Source organism: Eurytemora carolleeae, unplaced genomic scaffold (genome assembly GCF_000591075.1).
Source record: "Eurytemora carolleeae unplaced genomic scaffold, Eaff_2.0 scaffold467, whole genome shotgun sequence".
In the NCBI taxonomy this organism is placed as follows: domain Eukaryota; kingdom Metazoa; phylum Arthropoda; class Copepoda; order Calanoida; family Temoridae; genus Eurytemora; species Eurytemora carolleeae.
In genome coordinates, this window is record NW_019396432.1 from 96,847 (window position 1) to 116,794 (window position 19,948).

Consider the following 19,948-nt stretch of genomic DNA (forward strand, 5'->3'; position numbering starts at 1 on the left):
CTTTGTTTACGTTCCTCCCAGAAACTGCAGTACACATTATTGGTAGATCTTAATTCTCTTATATTCCTTGCTCCATTTGTTTGTTAATACATTTTATATATGTACTATACATTGTATATTTTACATATATGGTACATACATACAGTACTACATATAAGTACATGTAAAATGTTCATGTTGTTCGTCACGAAGTACATACTAATCCAATTACTTCGTATTTCAAATATGGGTGTAGTTTTTGGAATTAAATTACTATGCATCTAAACAAAACAAGGAATTATAAAAATTCGTTTCTTGAAAATTTCAAACTGACAATAAAGGAGAAGTTGAATATTTTATTCAAACTATTTCTGAAAATCAATGAATATTAAACCTGTGGATAATCATACAAAATGGTAACCAATACGGCCTACTGGATTCAGACCATAAATATTTCAAACTAAACTATTATGGACATCCACACCAATTTAGAAGCAATATTTGGGTGCCAGGGGATGGGGGAAGAGGCAACAACTTGGTTCAAAATTTTCCTTTTTAATATATCTAAGAGACCTCTCTTATTTACTTTCTGCCCCATCTAACTATTTCATCCCCCCCCCCACACATATATTTCAGAATTTTCCGAAACAGGAATCCTGGATATCAATAATATTTCTCATTTTTACACACTAAGTGGCTTACGCGGTCGTCCACTCCCCCTCTACCATGTTGTAGCCGCAGTGTTTAGCCCAGAAATGTACACAACAGTGTAATAATACTTATAGACAAAGCTAGCCGGAAATATATTTACTAAATTTGGGACTACTCTACCGTTAACTGTCTACATTTTGTGTCGTGAGCTTAACGCACGAAGAGAAAGGTAGCGTATTAAGGAAACTGTGCACTGTGTAGTTTAAACTACTGAAGCACTTCCTAGATATACAGTAACCTAACTTAACTAACACAATTATATCATATAATAAACCAGTGTTTTTAACTTAATTTTTAAATAATTCATTTTATAAAATACAGTATAGAGGAAGGCTCTAAATTTGTAGTGGGCATTATTACGAAACTCAAGAGTTTGTCTTGAATATGGTTTGAAAAGTAACAAACAAGAAATATTTAGAACAGAAAGGCATCTGCAGTTTCTGTGAAGATTAAACATATTCTAATTGTTCACTGAGTTGCTTTATAATGTGTGACGGAACAATCTAAACTCTGTAGTTTACTGAAATCTGATGATGTTCCTGATATAGATATTTCTTGGTTTCGAGTGTGAGTTATGCAATAATCTTAATCCTGTTTGGCTTGAGCACATGGATACAGAGCTCTGTATGATCAAGGGTTGAGAGAGAAAGTATCTCTAGGATGGTAGGTAAGGTGGAGACGAGGGTGGGGGAGGCGGGGGGTACTGAGGAATATATAAAATTTGTTTAAATAAATGATAAATTTACAAACACTTAGAAAGTGAGAGTATAAAATTAGTAAAGCAAGAAAATACTAAGAATAGAAATGAATGAGAAAACTATAAGAAGCATCAGAGCATCAGATACGATGGAATGCGTGCATCAACCTCTCTGCAGTTTAGAATATCACGAAATATATTTTTATCGAATACAAAGGAAAAGAAGATAATGGAACAGAGAAGGTTGAAGAGAAGGTTTGAATAAGAATCAAGAGAATGAGATGAAGCTTTTTTAAATAATTGATTGGAATGACTTCATGAATAAGAGTAATGGGATAAAAGAGAGATGGGATGAAAGAGTTTTCATAAATGAGATGGATGAAATAAGAATAGTTTCGTGATTAAGAAGGACGAATTGTAATTGTGTTTTTGAATGAGAGGGATGAGTTAAAGGAACTGTAGACGCAATTTTATATAGAAGTAGAATTACAAGACAGAGAGAGAACATGTTCTACTCCGACTACGCGTAACTCCTTTGGGCTTCTGCTTTGTGAACTAAATGCTTGTAAATCTTAAAAGACGACATCTATCTGGTTTTTGATTAATCTATGATGACGGACTTATCCTTATTTTTCTCTACATGAATGATTGTGACAATATAAGAAAGGGTTTCAGGAATAAAAAAAGTAATAAGACTGTTTTTATATACATACATAAACGATGGGATGGTAATGGTTCCATGAATGAGAGAGATCATAAATGAGAGAGATCATGAATGAGAGGGATCATGAATGAAAGGGATCATGAATGAGAGGGATAATGAATGAGAGGGATCATGAATGAGAGGGATCATGAATGAGAAGGATCATGAATGAGAGGGATCATGAATGAGAGGGATCATGAATGAGAGGGATCATGAATGAGAGGGATCATAAATGACAGGGATCATGAATGAGAGGGATCATGAATTATGAGAGGGATCATAAATGAGTGGATCATAAATGAGAGGGATCATGAATGATGAGAGAGATCATGAATGAGAGGAATCATGAATGAGAGGGATCATGAATGAGTGGATCATAAATGAGAGGGATCATGAAAGAGAGGGATCATGAATGAGCGGGATCATGAATGAGAGGGATCATGAATGAGAGGGATCATGAATGAGTGGATCATAAATGAGAGGGATCATGAATGAGAGGGATCATGAATGAGAGTGATCATGAAAGGGATCATGAATGAGAGTGATCATGAGAGGGATCATGAATGTGAGGGATCATGAATGAGAGGGAAAGGAATTGTTCATTATAGAATTGCATAAGGATGTGCGTACACTCACTGCCAAGGGTTAAATACATCAACCAAGGGTGGACACTTACAAAGATGGGTGTGTACACTTAGCGAGGGGGGAGGAGAGAATTGCAGGGAGGGTTTGTGAGGGGAATATGAGGAGAGAGAAGGCGTGTAGTGCTAAGAACAATAGGATGTTAGGGAGCATAGGGCAGGATAGGATCGCTAATTTTTCCTAAAAACGAGACTGTCAATCACCGTCAGGTTTTTAGACGTTTTAACAAATTGATTTTCTGAAAATCAGATGAATACCTTCCTATACAGTTTCCGCTCACACATCGTGCCCTTGTTTCCCTTAATTTTTTCTTTTTTCTTTTTCAACTCAAATTATTAATCTTAATTCACAACTCGCAGTAATAAGCTTAAGAGGAATTGAGTCTTTAATTCTCTAATCCGCATGGTTTATACCATGCAGTTTCAAAGAAAAATTGAGTTGTGGCAAATCGACTCAATTCCTTTACAAAATACCATAAAGTTAACGAATATACTAAACCTATTTTGGTTGCAGGCTGCAGCATAATCTTGAAAGTTTCCTATTCTAACTAGAAGGGTTGCCTGACACTTGTATGATGTATAGGGGGTGTAGAGTACACACTACACAATAAACACTGCAAACTACATACTTGCGAATACTTGAACTAGGGAAAGTTTGTGCTCATACTGTGTGTAAGTGCATGCAGGGGGATTCAAAATGTGTCAGACTGACTTTAAAATATATTTGCTGTATTGCCCTTTGTTGCCCAGGTTTATTTTAATATTCATAGTTATAGATACTCCCGCCGTTCACCCGCGCTTGGTATTAAGTCACAATTTTTTACTGAAGCCCCGCGTGTGTTGCCCGTAGAATTGACAAAATTTACAATTTTTTAACCTATGTTACCGGCCCTCAGGAAACCCATGGGTTCCCTGCAAACTATATGTGAACATTTAACATAAACATAGTTATGTTAAAAAGTTAAATAGCGTTATCATATAGAAAAGCAGGAGCTGATTTAACCGGCGCTCCCCAGGTTACTCATAATTACCATCACGTCACACCTCAAATGTCCTTCCTTACCTTCCATAAACTTAATCTCCTGACATTACCAAACACTCCTAACACTCCCAACTCCCCTCTCCCATCTGCACAAACCAAAAATAAGAAAATACGCAATTACAAACACTATCTCAAGTACACAACCCTTAAATGCTAACCATGGTTTAATTTTAGTAAACTGTGACAGTAAAAGGTATGAGAGAATGGCATTTTTTCCATACAGTGAAACCCTTAATAACGAATACATCGGAAGAATTCATCAAATGTCGTCTTGACAATTTTTTAATGAGTTTTATACTACAGGGTGTCCCAAAAAACATGGGAATTCAGTGACGAATTCGATATCGTCTTTGATATGAATTAGCATTGTAATACCTAATTTCATAAGCCATAATATTATTATGTCTGCTAGAGTTTATTTTATGAAAAGGGTAAAAGACTGTAAAGATGAGTCTATAATGTCTCCCCAAGATGAACAGTGAAGACTGACAAGTTTACTCTGTTTGTATACTGTAATTTTTTTGTTTTATTAAGTACAACCGTATGCAGTCAAAACATAAACAAACACAATGTGAACACAGCAGACGAAACTCTTACAAATTACAGATTTCTCAGTAGGTATCACCATACTAAATCTAAGAATTATTTAAAAAGACAATATCGAATTCGTCACTGAATTCCCATGTTTTTTGGGACACCCTGTATATTACGTAAATTTCAGTATTTGCGAAAATAAATAAATAGCCATGAATATGCGGGAACAGGTTTTAAGAGTTCCATATAATCATTTAATTAAAAAACTAAATATCTGCAACATTCCATTATCAGAAAGTGAAGAATACGACATTTAATGAATTCTTTCGATGTATTCGATCGTTATTAAGGGTTTCACTGTACAAAAATTGGTGTCATGCATCCGGACACTTCCTTGCGACAGTTCACCTCCCCCCCTAGTATTAACACAATTTTAGACATAAAAGACACATTAACAATTATCTATCTATCGAGTAAATATTGATTGTTTATAATTAAAAAAAACGACGACATTTTAAAGGAAATAACACTGGACACTGGACTGGATTATATTTTAGTGCATGCCAGATTAAGATGTGTACTAAATAGTTTCGTGTTTAAAAGTTGTATACAACATGGAACAGTTAGAACACATTGATATAAATAATTTTGTTCACCGCGGAAGACGACTTTTAAATATGTCGGTTTCCTTACCTTGAGTGGAACTTCCAAAGATGATTCCACTTTTTGATTTTTTCTCCAGAGGCGGCACCTGGAAGTATTAGCATAAATATAGACATTATATTGAGAAGATAATCTTCGTATCTAACTTTAAATTGATGACTACTTTATTCCTGGAAGATTATAAGAATATCTATTTCACTATTATTTTTGTTTTTTTTGTTTTAAAACTAAACGCCTGTAAGCATAATATCAAATAACACCCTCAATACAACTTTACCCTTTAATCCTTTGACTGATCATCGAGGGAAAGAAACCCGTGTGTTTATTTCTAAAATTGTGTTCAAATTGCTGCACAACTGTTTGTTTGTCCAATCATAAGTCAGGAACCCCTGGACAGATTTGCGTCAAATTTTGATTGGGGAACTTGGGAGAGCCACAGGAATTATCTTAGATTGGTTTTGAGATTCTAAGAGTAGTGAATCGGCTTTTATTTTAAAAATTTAGTTTCCCGTTAAAATCGACCAAGTGCGGGTAAACTGCGGGAGTAACTATGAGTAACCTGGACAATACTGGGATCCCAAGCTAGTACATGCATATTCTAAAATATAAATTTCATTTCTCTATTGCACTGTAATATATGTACTTACAAAAGTATTTGACTCTGTAAGATTTGGAGTAGATCCTCCCATATCCACAACCGCCTTGTTTGTTGTACCGTACACCTAAATATAATTATATTGTACGGTACACCTAAATATAATTATATTGTACCGTACACCTAAATATAATTATATTGTACCGTACACCTAAATATAATTATATTGTACCGTACACCTAAATATAATTATACCCTGTTCTGTATTTGTTTACTAAGGATCGCGGCAGCTTTAGGTATGAAAATTGAGCCGCAAATTGATATCATCGAGATAAATTAGAATACGTTTAAACGGACTGAAAGCGTATTTAGATGTGTCCCCACATGGAAAGATAGAAATGACAGATTGAGAACGGTATCCTTGATCTGATCAATAATGTTAAAGATACTTTCGTTCTCTAGGTTTAAAAGTACTAAATTCTTATAATTCCTAAATGTTTTTCTGCTTAGAAATGCGCAAGTCACGTCTGAAGAGAAACCATGATTGAAAATAATCAGTTTTATTTAAATTTTAAACATTGATATGTAATTCATTAGAATTGATTAGATTAAGCGTACCGTTGTGAATTGGGCATTGCCATCTTTGCATGGAGGTCACTTGAAATTACGCGTACAGTCCCTTTAAGTTTTGTAAAAATAATAATATTTGATGTTTACCCCTTCACTGAGCAGAAGACTGCCAACCCTGTATACTGTTGAGAGACGAACTGACCCTTTAGTATTCTCCAATGCTTCCCCAGATGTAGCAAAACTCCTATGCACATGTTTTTGTCAAGTTATATATTAATATTCACATTTTTCTGCATTTTTTCAAGAATTAATATCTTATTTAGTGAGACCAAAAATAATTGTAATAAAATATTTATTTATATTTTAATAATACCTTAAACGCCCGGCGTTGTCCGTGGGAGAAAAAATAATTTTGAAACCAAAATTAAACATTTTGAAGAAAAAAATTCTATTTTTTTAGCCTATTGTCCCCAAGCTACCCGTGACTGTCCACAAAAATTTTCACCCCATTCGGTCCAGTCGTTTGGCCGGCCAGAGGTAACATGTATACAAATGTCTTGTTTTATTATATAGAAATAAAAAAACATAGTTTTACCAATTAAAAAACAATTGAATAAGTGAAATGAGTTGTATAGTCTACATTGCACAATGTGTGGACACTGAACAGTGAACGTGTTACAGGGTGTCCCACGAAACATGATAGTTGGCGAATGGTTTTGAATGTCTTCTTCCATATATTATATTAGATATTAAATACCTTTTGCAGTGTATTTCGTTAGCAAAACCTTTTACTTAAATATATTTTACTTTGAAATCAATTTTTTTATGACTGCTGCATGTTATATTTCTTATTAATGATAATTAATCTCTTTTGTATCAAACAACCTAACAAATTATGAACGAAGACATTTAAAACTATTCACCAACTGCCATGTTTCGTGGGGTACCCTGTAGCTCTCATTTTCATTGGACTATTTAAAATCATAACTGGAGTCAAGTCTAATTCACAGTTATATGGGTCCGACTTTAGTTATTATAAAACGCATTTTTTTCCTTATATAAAATATTATTACTACATATTCGTATTTCGAGTAATCGAAGATACTTCTCATTACCTCTCTAGCGTTGCACTTGAAGAATTTAAATCTCCATAAAAAGACGACATTCTGTTCACTCTTGGAACACGTCCAACGGTAGCCGTTTTTTGCTCGTTTGTATTAAAAACAACTTCTCCTAAAATGAAAATTAAGAAATCAATAAAAAAAATATACAGAAAACAAAGTTGTTAACAAAGAAAAATGTGTTACCAGGAATTGTGGAAAAGTCTCTATTTTTAAAAACTGGAACATCTGTGTCAGATCTAAACAGATTAGAAAATGTACAGGGTGTCCCAATAAACAAATTAGAAAATGTCCAGGGTGTCCCAATAAACAAATTAGAAAATGTCCACTGTCCAGGGTGTCCCACGAAACATGACAGTCTAGTCTTATAACCGTGACCTTCAGTCGTCAACCTATACTTAAATATGTATGATTCTTCCAAAAATAATTCACAAAGTTCTCCTATTCCTGGCATTTCGTTCAGATTTCAATTTTGTTAAATAAACCAAAATTGTTGAAATTTGAACGAAATTCTTTATATCTCGGGTAATATCGAGAGCAAAAAAGGCAGACCGCGTTTTGGAAATGCCAGGACTAGGGGTATTGAATGATTATTTTAACTCTAAAATTTTACTTCTAAAATAAAGTTGAAAAATAAATACAGCAAATTATATAAAATCTAAGACGACCTTTAAGTCGTCTTGCTACTGTCATGTTTCGTGGGATACCCTGTATTATTTGTATTGTGCAATTTAGATTTTCTAAATAGTCATTTTTTAAAAGAAATAACATACTCTACATTTCTTATTATGATTTCGATATATTTAATATTCTCATAAGTTAAGTATAAAATCTATTTACATTTTCAAGGGCGTTTACAAGGGGGAGGCAAGGGTGCAGTGCTTCCCCCAAGACTAGTTAAACATAGCCCCCCCCCCTAGAACTCAGAGCTATCACACTTTTTCAATCTTAAACTTAAGAGTGAAGAACATAAAAAATAGTTTGCTGTTCTGAATCAGGGGGTTTTAGTAAAATGTAGATTTAAAAAAAAATTTCTGTTAGTTTTGTTTAAAGGAGAGATAATGTAGTATTTTCAAATTAATTGGACTGTCTGTGTACCTTTAAAGTATCTTATACTTATGCCTGATATTCAAGAAGCCAAATGTTTTGAATTTACAGTTCAAATTTTGCCTCCCCCAGCCCCCTTGGAGCTTCTAGATTTTTTTCTGTATCCACCCTTGAACATTTTATGATGCCATATTGCCATTAAAAAACATAAATTAAATACATTTTCAGAAATGTACTTACAACATTATTTTATTGATTTTAAAGTAAATATTGCTTAGATTTTTTTTGTATTTGTATTTTGCAAGATTTTTTAATCTGTTGGTTGGCTAGACAGCAGCAACTAATTTTACTTTCTCAATACCATAATATTTTTTGGACAATAAGTTCAGACGAGAGGGGAAAGGCAGGCGGCCTTAAGCCACAACATGTTTCCCTTTCATGATTAATTTTTGAAAACATTATGAACAATAAAAATGATGCATCATAACATACTCTTAAAGTACAAACGAGAAAATTGCAAAATAGAATTTTTTTTGAGGAAATCTGTAATGCTCAGGTAATGCTAGTTAATATTGTGATTTTTCTCATATTTTCTTATTCTTTAGATTACTCCAAACAATTTGTCTCTGTGCCCACAATGCGTAAAATGTTGTAAAATTACCATTGTATAATGTGAAGCAGTTTATAAACTGAACAGAAAATTCATTGATCTTTAATAAACTTCTAAAATTTCTTAAAGATATGATCTTTGCGTAATGATTAATAAAAGTTTTTCAATCTGTGATACAAACCTTGCATCTCTAGTATCAGCATGTATTCCAACAGATACCATTGGTACTCTAGCAGACTCATGTCTTGTCACAGAACGCCCAAACGTACCCTATATACATTGTATAATGTACAGGGTGTTTTTGAAAATTTGGTTTCTTTCATTTTGTAAAGAAATAGATAAAAATCCACCACAAAAATTAGCTAGGTAGACTTCTTCCAAACTATATATTTGCGAAACTGTTTTAAAATGGAAAATCTTCGAATAAATCTCTGTTTATCCTGTCTGTCTTTTGGGTTGGATGCTCGATCATAACTTGATTATCCATTTTTCATCGCTTTTTAAAGGATTTTTATCTATCTCTAAACGAAATATAAAAACACTTTTTCAAAAACACTCTGTATATTGAATAGATAATAAATATGTAAACCCAGTGATCTTGAAGGATTCTTGATACCTTACTTCTAGCTGCCATTGTTTCATTATAGTCCGGTGGAGGCAGATTTGGAGGTTCAGGGAGCTCTCTCTTTATCAAACCTCCATTTACACCTCGGCCTCCATTCATTCCTGTACCCTTATATCCATTAGACACTCCAGTTCTACTCAAATTGTTACCTCCATTAGATATTTCATTTTTACTAAAGGTATTATAGCCTCCATTTTGTCGTAAATCATGATGACCTCCATTTTCTCTCGGTAAAGTATGACGACCTTCATATTCATTCTCCAGTTGGGAACCTGAATAATTTTCATTTTATTCCAATTGCACAGTACAACAATGAAAATGAACTAATTATAGAGTTCATTGATAGGAGCGAATCTACTTAATTTTTTTAATGAGAATTTAATTCAGATTAAAGAAGAATCTGGTTTAATGAATTCTTGATATAATATTCTAATAATAAAATAAGTGGGTTGTGGGATTTTCATAAATTGTTTTGCTTTTGTGCGCGTGTCATGAGCGGGGTATTAGATTTTATGTAAAACAAATACTATAATTGTAAATCGTCAATAACGATCTTTAACTGGAAAGTGAATCACAAAAATTCGCTTTGAGATTTTATTCAAGACATTTTGCTCAAATGTGAAATTTCTAGAATGCAACTTATAAGATTAAACCTGTATTTGTATCACCAATCATTTGTTCAGGGTTTGGAGTCGATGTGGAGAAATCCTGAAAGGAAAAATCTAAAGTTTTATTAAAACCTTTATTCGGTATTTTTCATTTAAGGATGTTATCTTTAGAAGCGGCTTACGATATTTTCCAGGGGTGGGGGGGTAGAATTTTTTACGAAAATTTCTCAGCCCCACGGCGGCCCCTGGCAAAATTTTTCCCCCCATGGTTTTTGATAACAGGATTTTTTCCTTAAAAAGAATCTATTCTTGGAAATCAAAATTAAAGGGCTAGGCGCTCTACTTGCACCTCTAATTTTCCAGGGGGGACACCACACCCCCTAATTGCCCCCCTCTCTAGGTCCCCTCTTCCCTCCCCCTTTAAGCCGCTTATCCTTACCTCCTCGCCATTAAAGAATGTTCTGGCTTCATCTGGAGCCAGTTTAGTGCTTAACCTAAACAGTCAATTAATGGTAATATTTTTAGTAAAAAAACTGTAATCATTAGCTTACAAATAAGCATATTTTATTAAAAATGGTTACATTTACTGCCGAAAATGGTTTTATTTTTGGCCTTAAAGGCCTGGGCTTTTATGGAAGCTTTAAAAGTTCTTCATTTTATTTACATTTTGGTCTTTTATTTTTACCTTTTCTCCGAGCATTTTCTCCTGTTAACAGACAGAATTTTAGTAAAAACAATATTTTTTTTTCAGACATACCTGAGAGTTGAATTCTGTGGTATATCGGCCGTAGAAGAATTGTGTAAATCACTGGAGGCGGAGAGATTGTGTGCATCTCTGGAGGCGGAGAGGTTGTGTGCATCTCTGGAGGCGGAGAGGTTGTGTGCATCTCTGGAGGCGGAGAGATGGTTTAAATCTCTAGAGGCGGCGGAGGGATTATGAAAGTCTCTAGATGCAGAAATATTGTGTAGGAAGGAAGTTGACCTGTTCAGGCGGTATTGTGAGTGTGCAAGGTTAGACCTGAAACATTTATTAAAGGGACTGTAAACGTAACTTCAAGTGACCCTTCATTCAAAGATGGCATTTCCCGATTCACAAGGTACCATTAAAACACTTATCTAATCAAAGATGTGGCAGATATTCTCGTTCAAGGTTTTAAAGTGGTTAGTCTTATGATTCCTATATGTTAGTCCTATATGTAGAAAGTGAAAAAATAAGTTTTCAAAATAATATACATAGAAATAAAATCATACTTGATCAGACAAAGCTTTTAAGGATACAGTTGTGAATCAGACATTTCTATCTTTGCAGGGAGGATAACGCTTAGAGTTCCTTTAAGTTTATAGATATCATAAAACAGAAATTTTTAGAGATTAGAATAATAACCCACATGTGAAACATTTTTTTTCTATTAAATGGAAATACTTTTTACATTCTTTTTAATCCTGACAAACCAGAGTACACAAACTTTTTTCCATCCTTTGCAATTCCTTGCTACTTCTCTATGTTTCACCCACTCCTTTTTACCTTCCCTACCCCTTTATTTTTACCTTCCCTACCCCTTTATTTTTACCTTCCCTACCTCTTTCTTTTTACCTTCGCTAAGCCTTTTTTTACCTTCCCTACCCCTTTATTTTTACCTTCCCTACCTCTTTCTTTTTACCTTCGCTAAGCCTTTATTTTTACCTTCCCTCCCCCTTTATTTTTAACCTTCCCTTCCCCTTTATTTTTACCTTCCCTACCCCTTTATTTTAACCTTCCCTACCCCTTTATTTTTACCTTCCCTACCCTTTTATTTTTACCTTCCCTACCCCTTTATTTTTACCTTCCCTACCCTTTTATTTTTACCTTCCCTACCCCCTTTATTTTTACTTTCTTTACTCCTTGATTTTTATCTTCCCTACCTCTTTCTTTTTACCTTCCCTACCTCTTTCTTTAGACCTTCCCTAACCCTTTATTTTTACCTTCCCTACCCCTTGATTTTTACCTTCCCTACCTCTTTATTTTTACCTTCCCTACCCTTTTATTTTTACCTTCCCTACCCTTTTATTTTTACATTCCCTACCTCTTTCTTTTTACCTTCCCTAACCCTTTCTTTTTACCTTTCCTAACCCTTTATTTTTACCTTCCCTACCCCTTTATTTTCACCACCCCTACCCCTTTATTTTTACCTTCCCTACCTCTTTTTTTTTACCTTTCCTAACTCTTTATTTTTACTTTCCCACCACTTTATTTTTACCTTCCCAACCTTTTTATTTTTACCTCCCCTACCCTTTATTTTTTCCTTCCCTACCCCTTTATTTTTACCTTCCCTACCCCTTTATTTTTACCTTCCCTACCAGCCTTCACCTTATTTTTCTTCCTGCAATACTGGAAGCTCCTTCAAACTCCTGCCTTCACTTTCAATCTTGATTTATAATACATCTTCCCAACCCTGTACCCCTTGCCTTTGCCCCCCCCCTCTCTACCCTTATTTGTACCCTTGTATCAACCTTTAACCCCTTATACCTCCTTTCTTCCCGCAATGTAATTGACACTCTTTTAAACTCCTGCATTTATTTTCAATCCTAATTCATAAACCTCTCCCTACTGCTGTAACCCTTACTAGTATATTGCTAACCTTAAATATTCAGGAGATCTTGTCTCTATAGGTCCGCTCATATAACTATTCGACCTTATAACAGTTCTCCGATGATGGCCTTCCATCTTTCTTTATTTATCTTGGAAGTCTATTTTGTTCCGTTCATATCCCTTTTTCTATTATTTCATTCTAGTATCTAGAAATTTAAAACATAATTTTATTATACAATTATTTTTAGTAATATACCCAATTTCTTAGCCGTGGAACTTTGGTACAGCAATAGCAACAATATAAAGCAGTGTAGACTGTAGATTGATAAATACAACCTATGGTTGTAACTTTCTTAGCATGAATAAGACATTGAGCTATAGGTTTCTAACTTAAAACGTAAGGGTTCGAGGATCAAAATCGTTGCTGCGTAAAAATCTTCAAATCAAAGTTTGGAATATTAAAGGTTTAACCATCAGGTTGTGAAGATATAGGAATGAAAAAAATTGAGTTTGAGGCAACAACTCAACTCCGAAAAAATAAGTTTGAATAGTGTTTATGAATAAAAATCTGAATAATATGAATACAAATTTTTATTCTATCTATCTATCTATCTATCTATCTATCTATCTATCTATCTATCTATCTATCTATCTATCTATCTATCTATCTATCTATCTATCTATCTATCTATCTATCTATCCATCTATCCATTGGTTTAAGGTTTAGGAACCATTGCGAATTGATAATTGAATTTGCAATTGTTCTAGATAATGCGAATGTATTTATGGTCGGAAGAATAATTTTGGAACTATGAATCAGAGATTTTAAAAATAAAGGATGTTTTATTAATCATGATTATTCGAATGCAAATGTTAAATGTAAATATCTGTATTACAAAAGGAAGTTATGTTGAACTTTAGCACAACTTTGTGACCTCTCAGTTCCTATAGATTTGATTTTATAATGCCACAAGCATGAGGCAAGAAAGTTTTTTTATAATAAAAATTATTAATTCAAAACATTTTTGTTCTTCTAATCTTCAAATAAGAGGAATTATGATTAAAAACATTAAATTCCAATCGTACGTGCATTCACACACTTCAGTTTAGATAGATAGATTGAAGGATATATAGATAGATAGATAGATAGATTGAAGGATATATAGATACGGTACATGCACACACAACTTATTAAATCTGCTAACTGAGAAATTATTCAGAAAATTAGAAAATATTCTCAGAATACAGCTAAACTGGTACTTTTCAAAATCTTACTTTCTTAACTTATAAACGTGTAAATTCCTTAACTGTTAAGGAATTGAGTCCGTGCCACAAACTCTTATTTTCTAATCCTTATATTTTTACAACCCAATGTCGTATACCTTAGATATTCCAAACTGTAAATTATGTTAGATCAAATAATCAACAGGTTGCAAAGATATAAGGATTAGAACATTTGAGTCTGTGGCAAAGACTCAATTCCTTTTCTACGGTTAAAGTTCAACATTTTAAAATCTAAAATGTTTAGGCAATAATTACGCCAAAAGACTAACAATAACTTTGGGAAGTAATTCAATTTAGACCTACACCTGTGTTATTAGTATAAATTAATGCAAACCCTTCTTCTATATATTATATACATATATACTTTGCTTGGGTGTTTGTTTTTGTGTCCGATAAACGTCAAAACGACTGGCCCAAATTATGCGTTGGACCTGACATGTCCCCAGGGAAGGTTTATGGACCATCAAAGTTGGAGAAAATAGCTTAGTTTTATGAGGTTACTACGTATTACGTATATTTACTGAAGTTTTACATAAAAAGCTTGAAAACTTGTGAAATTTCTGCAAGACTGAATGACGGACATGCACTAAACTTTTTCTTAACAATGTTACTTACTCAATGACAGCTTTAACAACTTGCTGATACTTACAAGCAGTAAAATGTAAGAATATTACTAGAATAGAAGTGTGTCGCGCATTTAGAAATTTTATTCAGATGCACTTGATAGGGCTCATCTCCCACTTAGATTAGATTTACTATGGAAATATACAGAGTTAAGAATGAGACTGTAAAGAAGACGATCTGAAAATATGACGATCTCATGGTTGAACTAAGTCTTCTGCCTTGAATATAGTCTTTTATGGCATAAAATGATTTGGCAAAGAAAAAAACAAGTTTATAGTTCCAGGGAAACAGTCGTCTCCGAAGTCTCATCCTTTTTGGGTAACCCTGTAGATATAGTGTTGGTTTATAAAAAATAAAGATTTATATTAAAGTTATTTTAATCGTTTATTAATATATTAGTATATTTATGCAGTATAGGTTGTAAACCTACATATATTAATTCAACCTTTGTGTGGTTTATGCAAATTTTGTCATCACAACCTGTCAAATTTGAAAATATTAAAGATACCTTTTTCCGATCCATCGTCCCCCCCCCCCTGTCCCTGTCTGCCTGTTTTTATCCTACAAAACTATACCTATACTTCTTGAATAATGATTCTAATATTCTGTGATAAAGTGGCCAAAATATTCTCAGGGGTTAGTTAATTGTTTTAGCAAAAATATTTAGCAATGAATACTTTTTGTGGTCATTTGTCATTCATCCTTTTCTTTGGTTTCTTATAGATTTCACAACACTTTCGGTCAATATTTAGGATATATTTAGAAAATATTTGGGATATATTTAGGAAAATATTTAGGATATACTTAGGAAATATTTAGGATATATTTAGGATATTTTTAGGAAATATTTAGGAAATATTTAGAAAATATTTAGGATATATTTAGGAAATATTTAGAAAATATTAAGAATATGTTTAGGAAATATTCAGGAAATATTTAGGAAATATTTAGGATATATTTAGGAAATATTTAGGATATATTCAGGAAATATTTAGGATATATTTAGGAAATATTTAAGAAATATTTAGGATATATTTAGGAAATATTTAGGAAATATTTAGGAAATATTTAGGAAATATTTAGGATATATTTAGGAAATATTTAGGAAATATTCAGGAAATATTTAGGAAATATTTAGGAAATATTAGGAAATATTTAGGAAATATTTAGGAAATATTTAGGATATATTTAGGAAATATTTAGGATATATTTAGGATATATTTAGGAAATATTTAGGAAACATTTAGGAAATATTCAGGAAATATTTGGGAAATATTTAGGAAATATTTAGGAAATATTTAGGAAATATTAAGGAAATATTTAGGAAATATTTAATTTTGTGTGCTTTTAAAATAAATTTTAAGTATTTTTTTTCTTTTTAGGTTTTATTTAGTTTTGTGTTTACATAATTGTATTTTTGTCTGTATTTCATTGATTTTAATACGTAGAATTATTCCTGTATACGCCCTGGCAAGTATGCGTATTGTGGACGTGCCAAGGATAAAGTTTGAGAAAAATGAAAACAATGAATTGTGTTTAAAACATTTTATTTACGTGTATACGTTATAAAATGTTCATACACGCTCAATCAATCACACGAAATGCTACTGGACATATTTACGTGTATGTATTTTCTGTATTCTGTATTATACAGGGTGTCCCAATAAACATGGGAATTAAATGACGACTTCTACATCGTCTTTGTTCCATGCGGGATTATTGCTTAAACATAATTAAAGTTAAAATATAAAACACCGAAAACTACTATTCTCACAATATCCAAATATGGTCTTCCATTTTGTTTACCTTCATATTGACAGAGATATTAGGAAAGCTGTCCAGATTCCAGTTTATGAAAACAAAACCGTTTAAACGTTTTTAAAATACAAAGAAGGTAGCCCTAAATTTGGAAAACTCATTAGACGTTTGATCTTGTTTGAACTTAATGTCATTGATCAATCATCGGAAATCAAAGACTATATTCAAGTCGTCTCTCAATTCCCATGTTGATTGAGACACCCTGTACTAATCAAAATATTTTCTCATGTATATATATTTATGTATGTAATATATAATGCTAAGACGCTAAAAATGTTTCACGGTATCTGGTCAGAGAAACTTTAAATCAAGGGGTGATGTACGGGAAGCACGATGGGGGGGGGGGTGGTTTAAGATTGATTGACTTGGATTACAGTCTAACGCGTAATTTTTATTCGTAAATAGATAGATAGATAGATGATACACAGTTTAAATCGTTGAATTTAAACTTAATTTTATCCTTTGCAAATATTAAACATAATGTACGCACGTTTTGACTCATACAATGAAAGATATATGAAACATTATAAATGCTTGGCTTTTAGGACGCTTCGCACACCCTTTCCCAACAGTTTCAGCTTCTAACTGTTTTAGTGAAAGTCGCCATTTTAAATCGTTCTAAAATTTTCGCAAATTTTTCATTTTAAATTCCCGAAACAAATTTTCAGTTTTGACCAGCAATGTGAGTTGCCACAGAAAAATTGAGCCCCGTTAGTTCAGCCGTTTTGTCATTTATTGGACACAAAGAAACAAACAAATAGAAATACAAGCCACATTTTTATATAGAATTAAAACATTATGAAATATATAAACGTATAAGTTTGTAGGAAAAAGAAAGAAGAACAAGAGCAATAAATTGGAAATGATTAAAATAATTGAAGAAAAACTAAAAAATGTTTCTTTCTTGTTGTCTAGGGTTTCTAACAATTAACAGGACAACATCGCGTTGCAAAGATATACAAATTACAACATTAGAGTTTGTGGCAAAAAAAATTATTTCCTTTCGAGCTTAGTTTAATTTTATTTTTGGACTTTAGGAGTAAAACACGTATTTGTGGTAATTTTATAACACACACTGCCCCCCCCCCCGTCATATGCTACTGTCTCCGGAAGCCCTGAAATTTCACTGTCAATTTAAGCGCACCACGCGCTGATCACTACTTCCTCCCAGAGTTTCAGTTGGACTGAGAAAACTTAATTCAGGGATTGCGCACAAATAATAAAATTAGGAGAGTTTACAACGCGCAAGCAAGAAATCAAGCACAACAGACAATTGATTAAATTATAAATACATAATATTTTTCTACTAATTAAAAAACCTGCGCTTAGTCGTAAATTACGATTTTCCCATTCAGGTTAGAATCTCAAAACAAAACTAAGAACATTTCAGTGGTTCTCCCGAGCTACCCAATCAAAATTTGAGGCAAATTGGTCAAGGGGTTTATGAGTTATGATCGGACAAACAGAAATTACAACTTTATGTATAAAGATATAATATTTGATGTTATAGCGTATTGCTTGCATTGGTTAAGAATAAAAACCCTGGGAATAAAACTAAATTAATCTCCAATGATTGTGATATGGGGGAAAACACCCCCCCCCCCCCCCTCCTCAAAGCTTTTCATCTCATGATCAAAAGTTGAATGATTAAAAAACAAGCTTTGATAAATTCCAAAAAGTCTGACTTATTTGGCGGACAAATTAATCTTTTTTGGAAAATCTAAAATTTGCTATCTGTCAATATCCCAGGTTTTGGATGAGAAAAGCAGAAACCAGATGGTTTACATGCTACAGTTAATCAACTCTTAATAATTTTCTACCTATCCTTACACCCTGGGAACTATACCTGTATATGCAATATATGTATCCCAGGGTGTCACAGAATAAATACGAGTAGATTGGATTATGGTGTGTCACAAAAATATTTTTATTATTATTATAATTAAGTTTAACCCAAACGTTAAGTAGGATAGAAAGTTTGAAGGGCCGGGCACATTTTTGGTTCTTTTTGGTTCTTTTACGATAGATTGCAAAATTTAAATATAAATACATGGATGACATTTCTTTGTGATATAGAAGACACATTACTCTACGCTTGGTTAGCCCGAGTAAAATTAACAAAGAGGGGATCAAAGTTATTTTTAAAATAGTCTTTTTTGTCTTACATAAAACTTCTTATGCTCTATGACTAAACACGTCATTTGCTCTATAACCTAAAAATACACTATAAAATAGCTTTTATTGGAATTCCTGAGCGTAACTTGACTATGAAATGCGGGAATTTTTTTTGAAAATTAGCAAATTGCAGTTTTAATCAGTTCTTCAAAGTTCATCATGACAGAGAGACTGCTCAATAATAAGAGGGGTAAAAAAAACCTAATGGTGAAAACTATATTTATTCTACTCTAAACAAACAGGGTGTATTTCAGTACTGAAGATGTCTTGAATATGGAAGGCAGAATTGTTCTGCCGTGGCTAAAACTTTCATAGATGGTAAAGATATTCTGAACTTGCCTGAGCACAGACATCCATCAGAAATTACTCAGATAAACTGTAAAATTGTAAAAATATAGTCTTAATATGATTAGATATTTGTAAAATATGTTTATAGAGCAAATGACGTGTTTACTAATAGAGCAAATGTTGAGTAGAGCAATTGGACCATCACAGTCATAAAAATGTTAATAGAGCAAATTACGTGTTATGTCATAGATCAATTGACGTATAGAGCAGATGACATATAGAGCAAACGTCTTGATCTATGAGCTATAGAGCAAATGGTTAATAGAGCAAATGGTTAATAGAGCAAATGTAACTGGAGCAAATGGCCATAGAGCAAATGGAATTAGAGCAGATGTCGTAGCGCCCTCCGGAGCCCTTTGATACTTAGAATCACCTCCAAGCCACGCAAACCCGTCTTCGTGCCTCTTGCTATGCCTCATAGCCTCCGTAATTTGATCTCCGTTTGCTGTATTTAATTATGTTTTTCCTTTTCTGGCTTAACCAATTAAAAATTAAAATATATCTCTTCATAATAGTCAATAGAATAGTTTAATTCACAAAGTTCAAATATTAATTCTTCAATTAATCTTAACTTGAAAAGTTTACAAAAGCACAAAATCAAGTATTTCACAAAAGCTTTCCTGTTTTGTGATTTATTTTGATTTATTTTATTTATTGAAGATGAATCTGACAAATAATATAAAATTTCTCTATCTTTAAATAAAACTGCAATATTCATTCACAAGTTAAGAAAGATTTGAAATTCATAAAACAAAATCGAAGTCTTAATTTCAATTAAAATAGTGGTTTAAAATTTTTTTTCATGCATCAATAAAAACAATTATATCATGGTGAGATTATTTTTAAAAAGTTTTTTCGTGGATGTAAAAGCCAAATATCTTTTGTCGGAGACCAAAATGCGGGGCATGGAGACAGAATGGCGGAGCCTTGGCGTGGTAGGCGATAGACACAGAGACGGTTTCGCGGGTCTTGGAGGGTATTCTG

The 19,948-nt window shown here is 32.9% G+C and overlaps 1 protein-coding gene across 1 annotated transcript in view; it reads right to left on the bottom strand.

Moving 5' to 3' along the window:
* LOC111703221 (calpain-9) overlaps nucleotides 1-12,921 on the bottom strand; it is a 51,279-nt gene extending 38,358 nt beyond the window's left edge. The window contains exons 1-11 of the mRNA XM_023475104.1: nucleotides 12,765-12,921; nucleotides 10,904-11,164; nucleotides 10,586-10,640; nucleotides 10,192-10,246; nucleotides 9,530-9,810; nucleotides 9,095-9,183; nucleotides 7,443-7,495; nucleotides 7,251-7,368; nucleotides 6,283-6,379; nucleotides 5,618-5,692; nucleotides 5,001-5,058 (exon numbers count right to left, since the gene is read on the bottom strand). Of these exons, the coding sequence (XP_023330872.1) occupies nucleotides 5,001-5,058; nucleotides 5,618-5,692; nucleotides 6,283-6,379; nucleotides 7,251-7,368; nucleotides 7,443-7,495; nucleotides 9,095-9,183; nucleotides 9,530-9,810; nucleotides 10,192-10,246; nucleotides 10,586-10,640; nucleotides 10,904-11,164; nucleotides 12,765-12,850 (1,228 nt within the window). The 5' untranslated portion in view covers nucleotides 12,851-12,921. The remainder of the gene's footprint in view (nucleotides 1-5,000; nucleotides 5,059-5,617; nucleotides 5,693-6,282; nucleotides 6,380-7,250; nucleotides 7,369-7,442; nucleotides 7,496-9,094; nucleotides 9,184-9,529; nucleotides 9,811-10,191; nucleotides 10,247-10,585; nucleotides 10,641-10,903; nucleotides 11,165-12,764) is intronic.
* Between the last annotated feature and the right edge of the window lie 7,027 nt (nucleotides 12,922-19,948).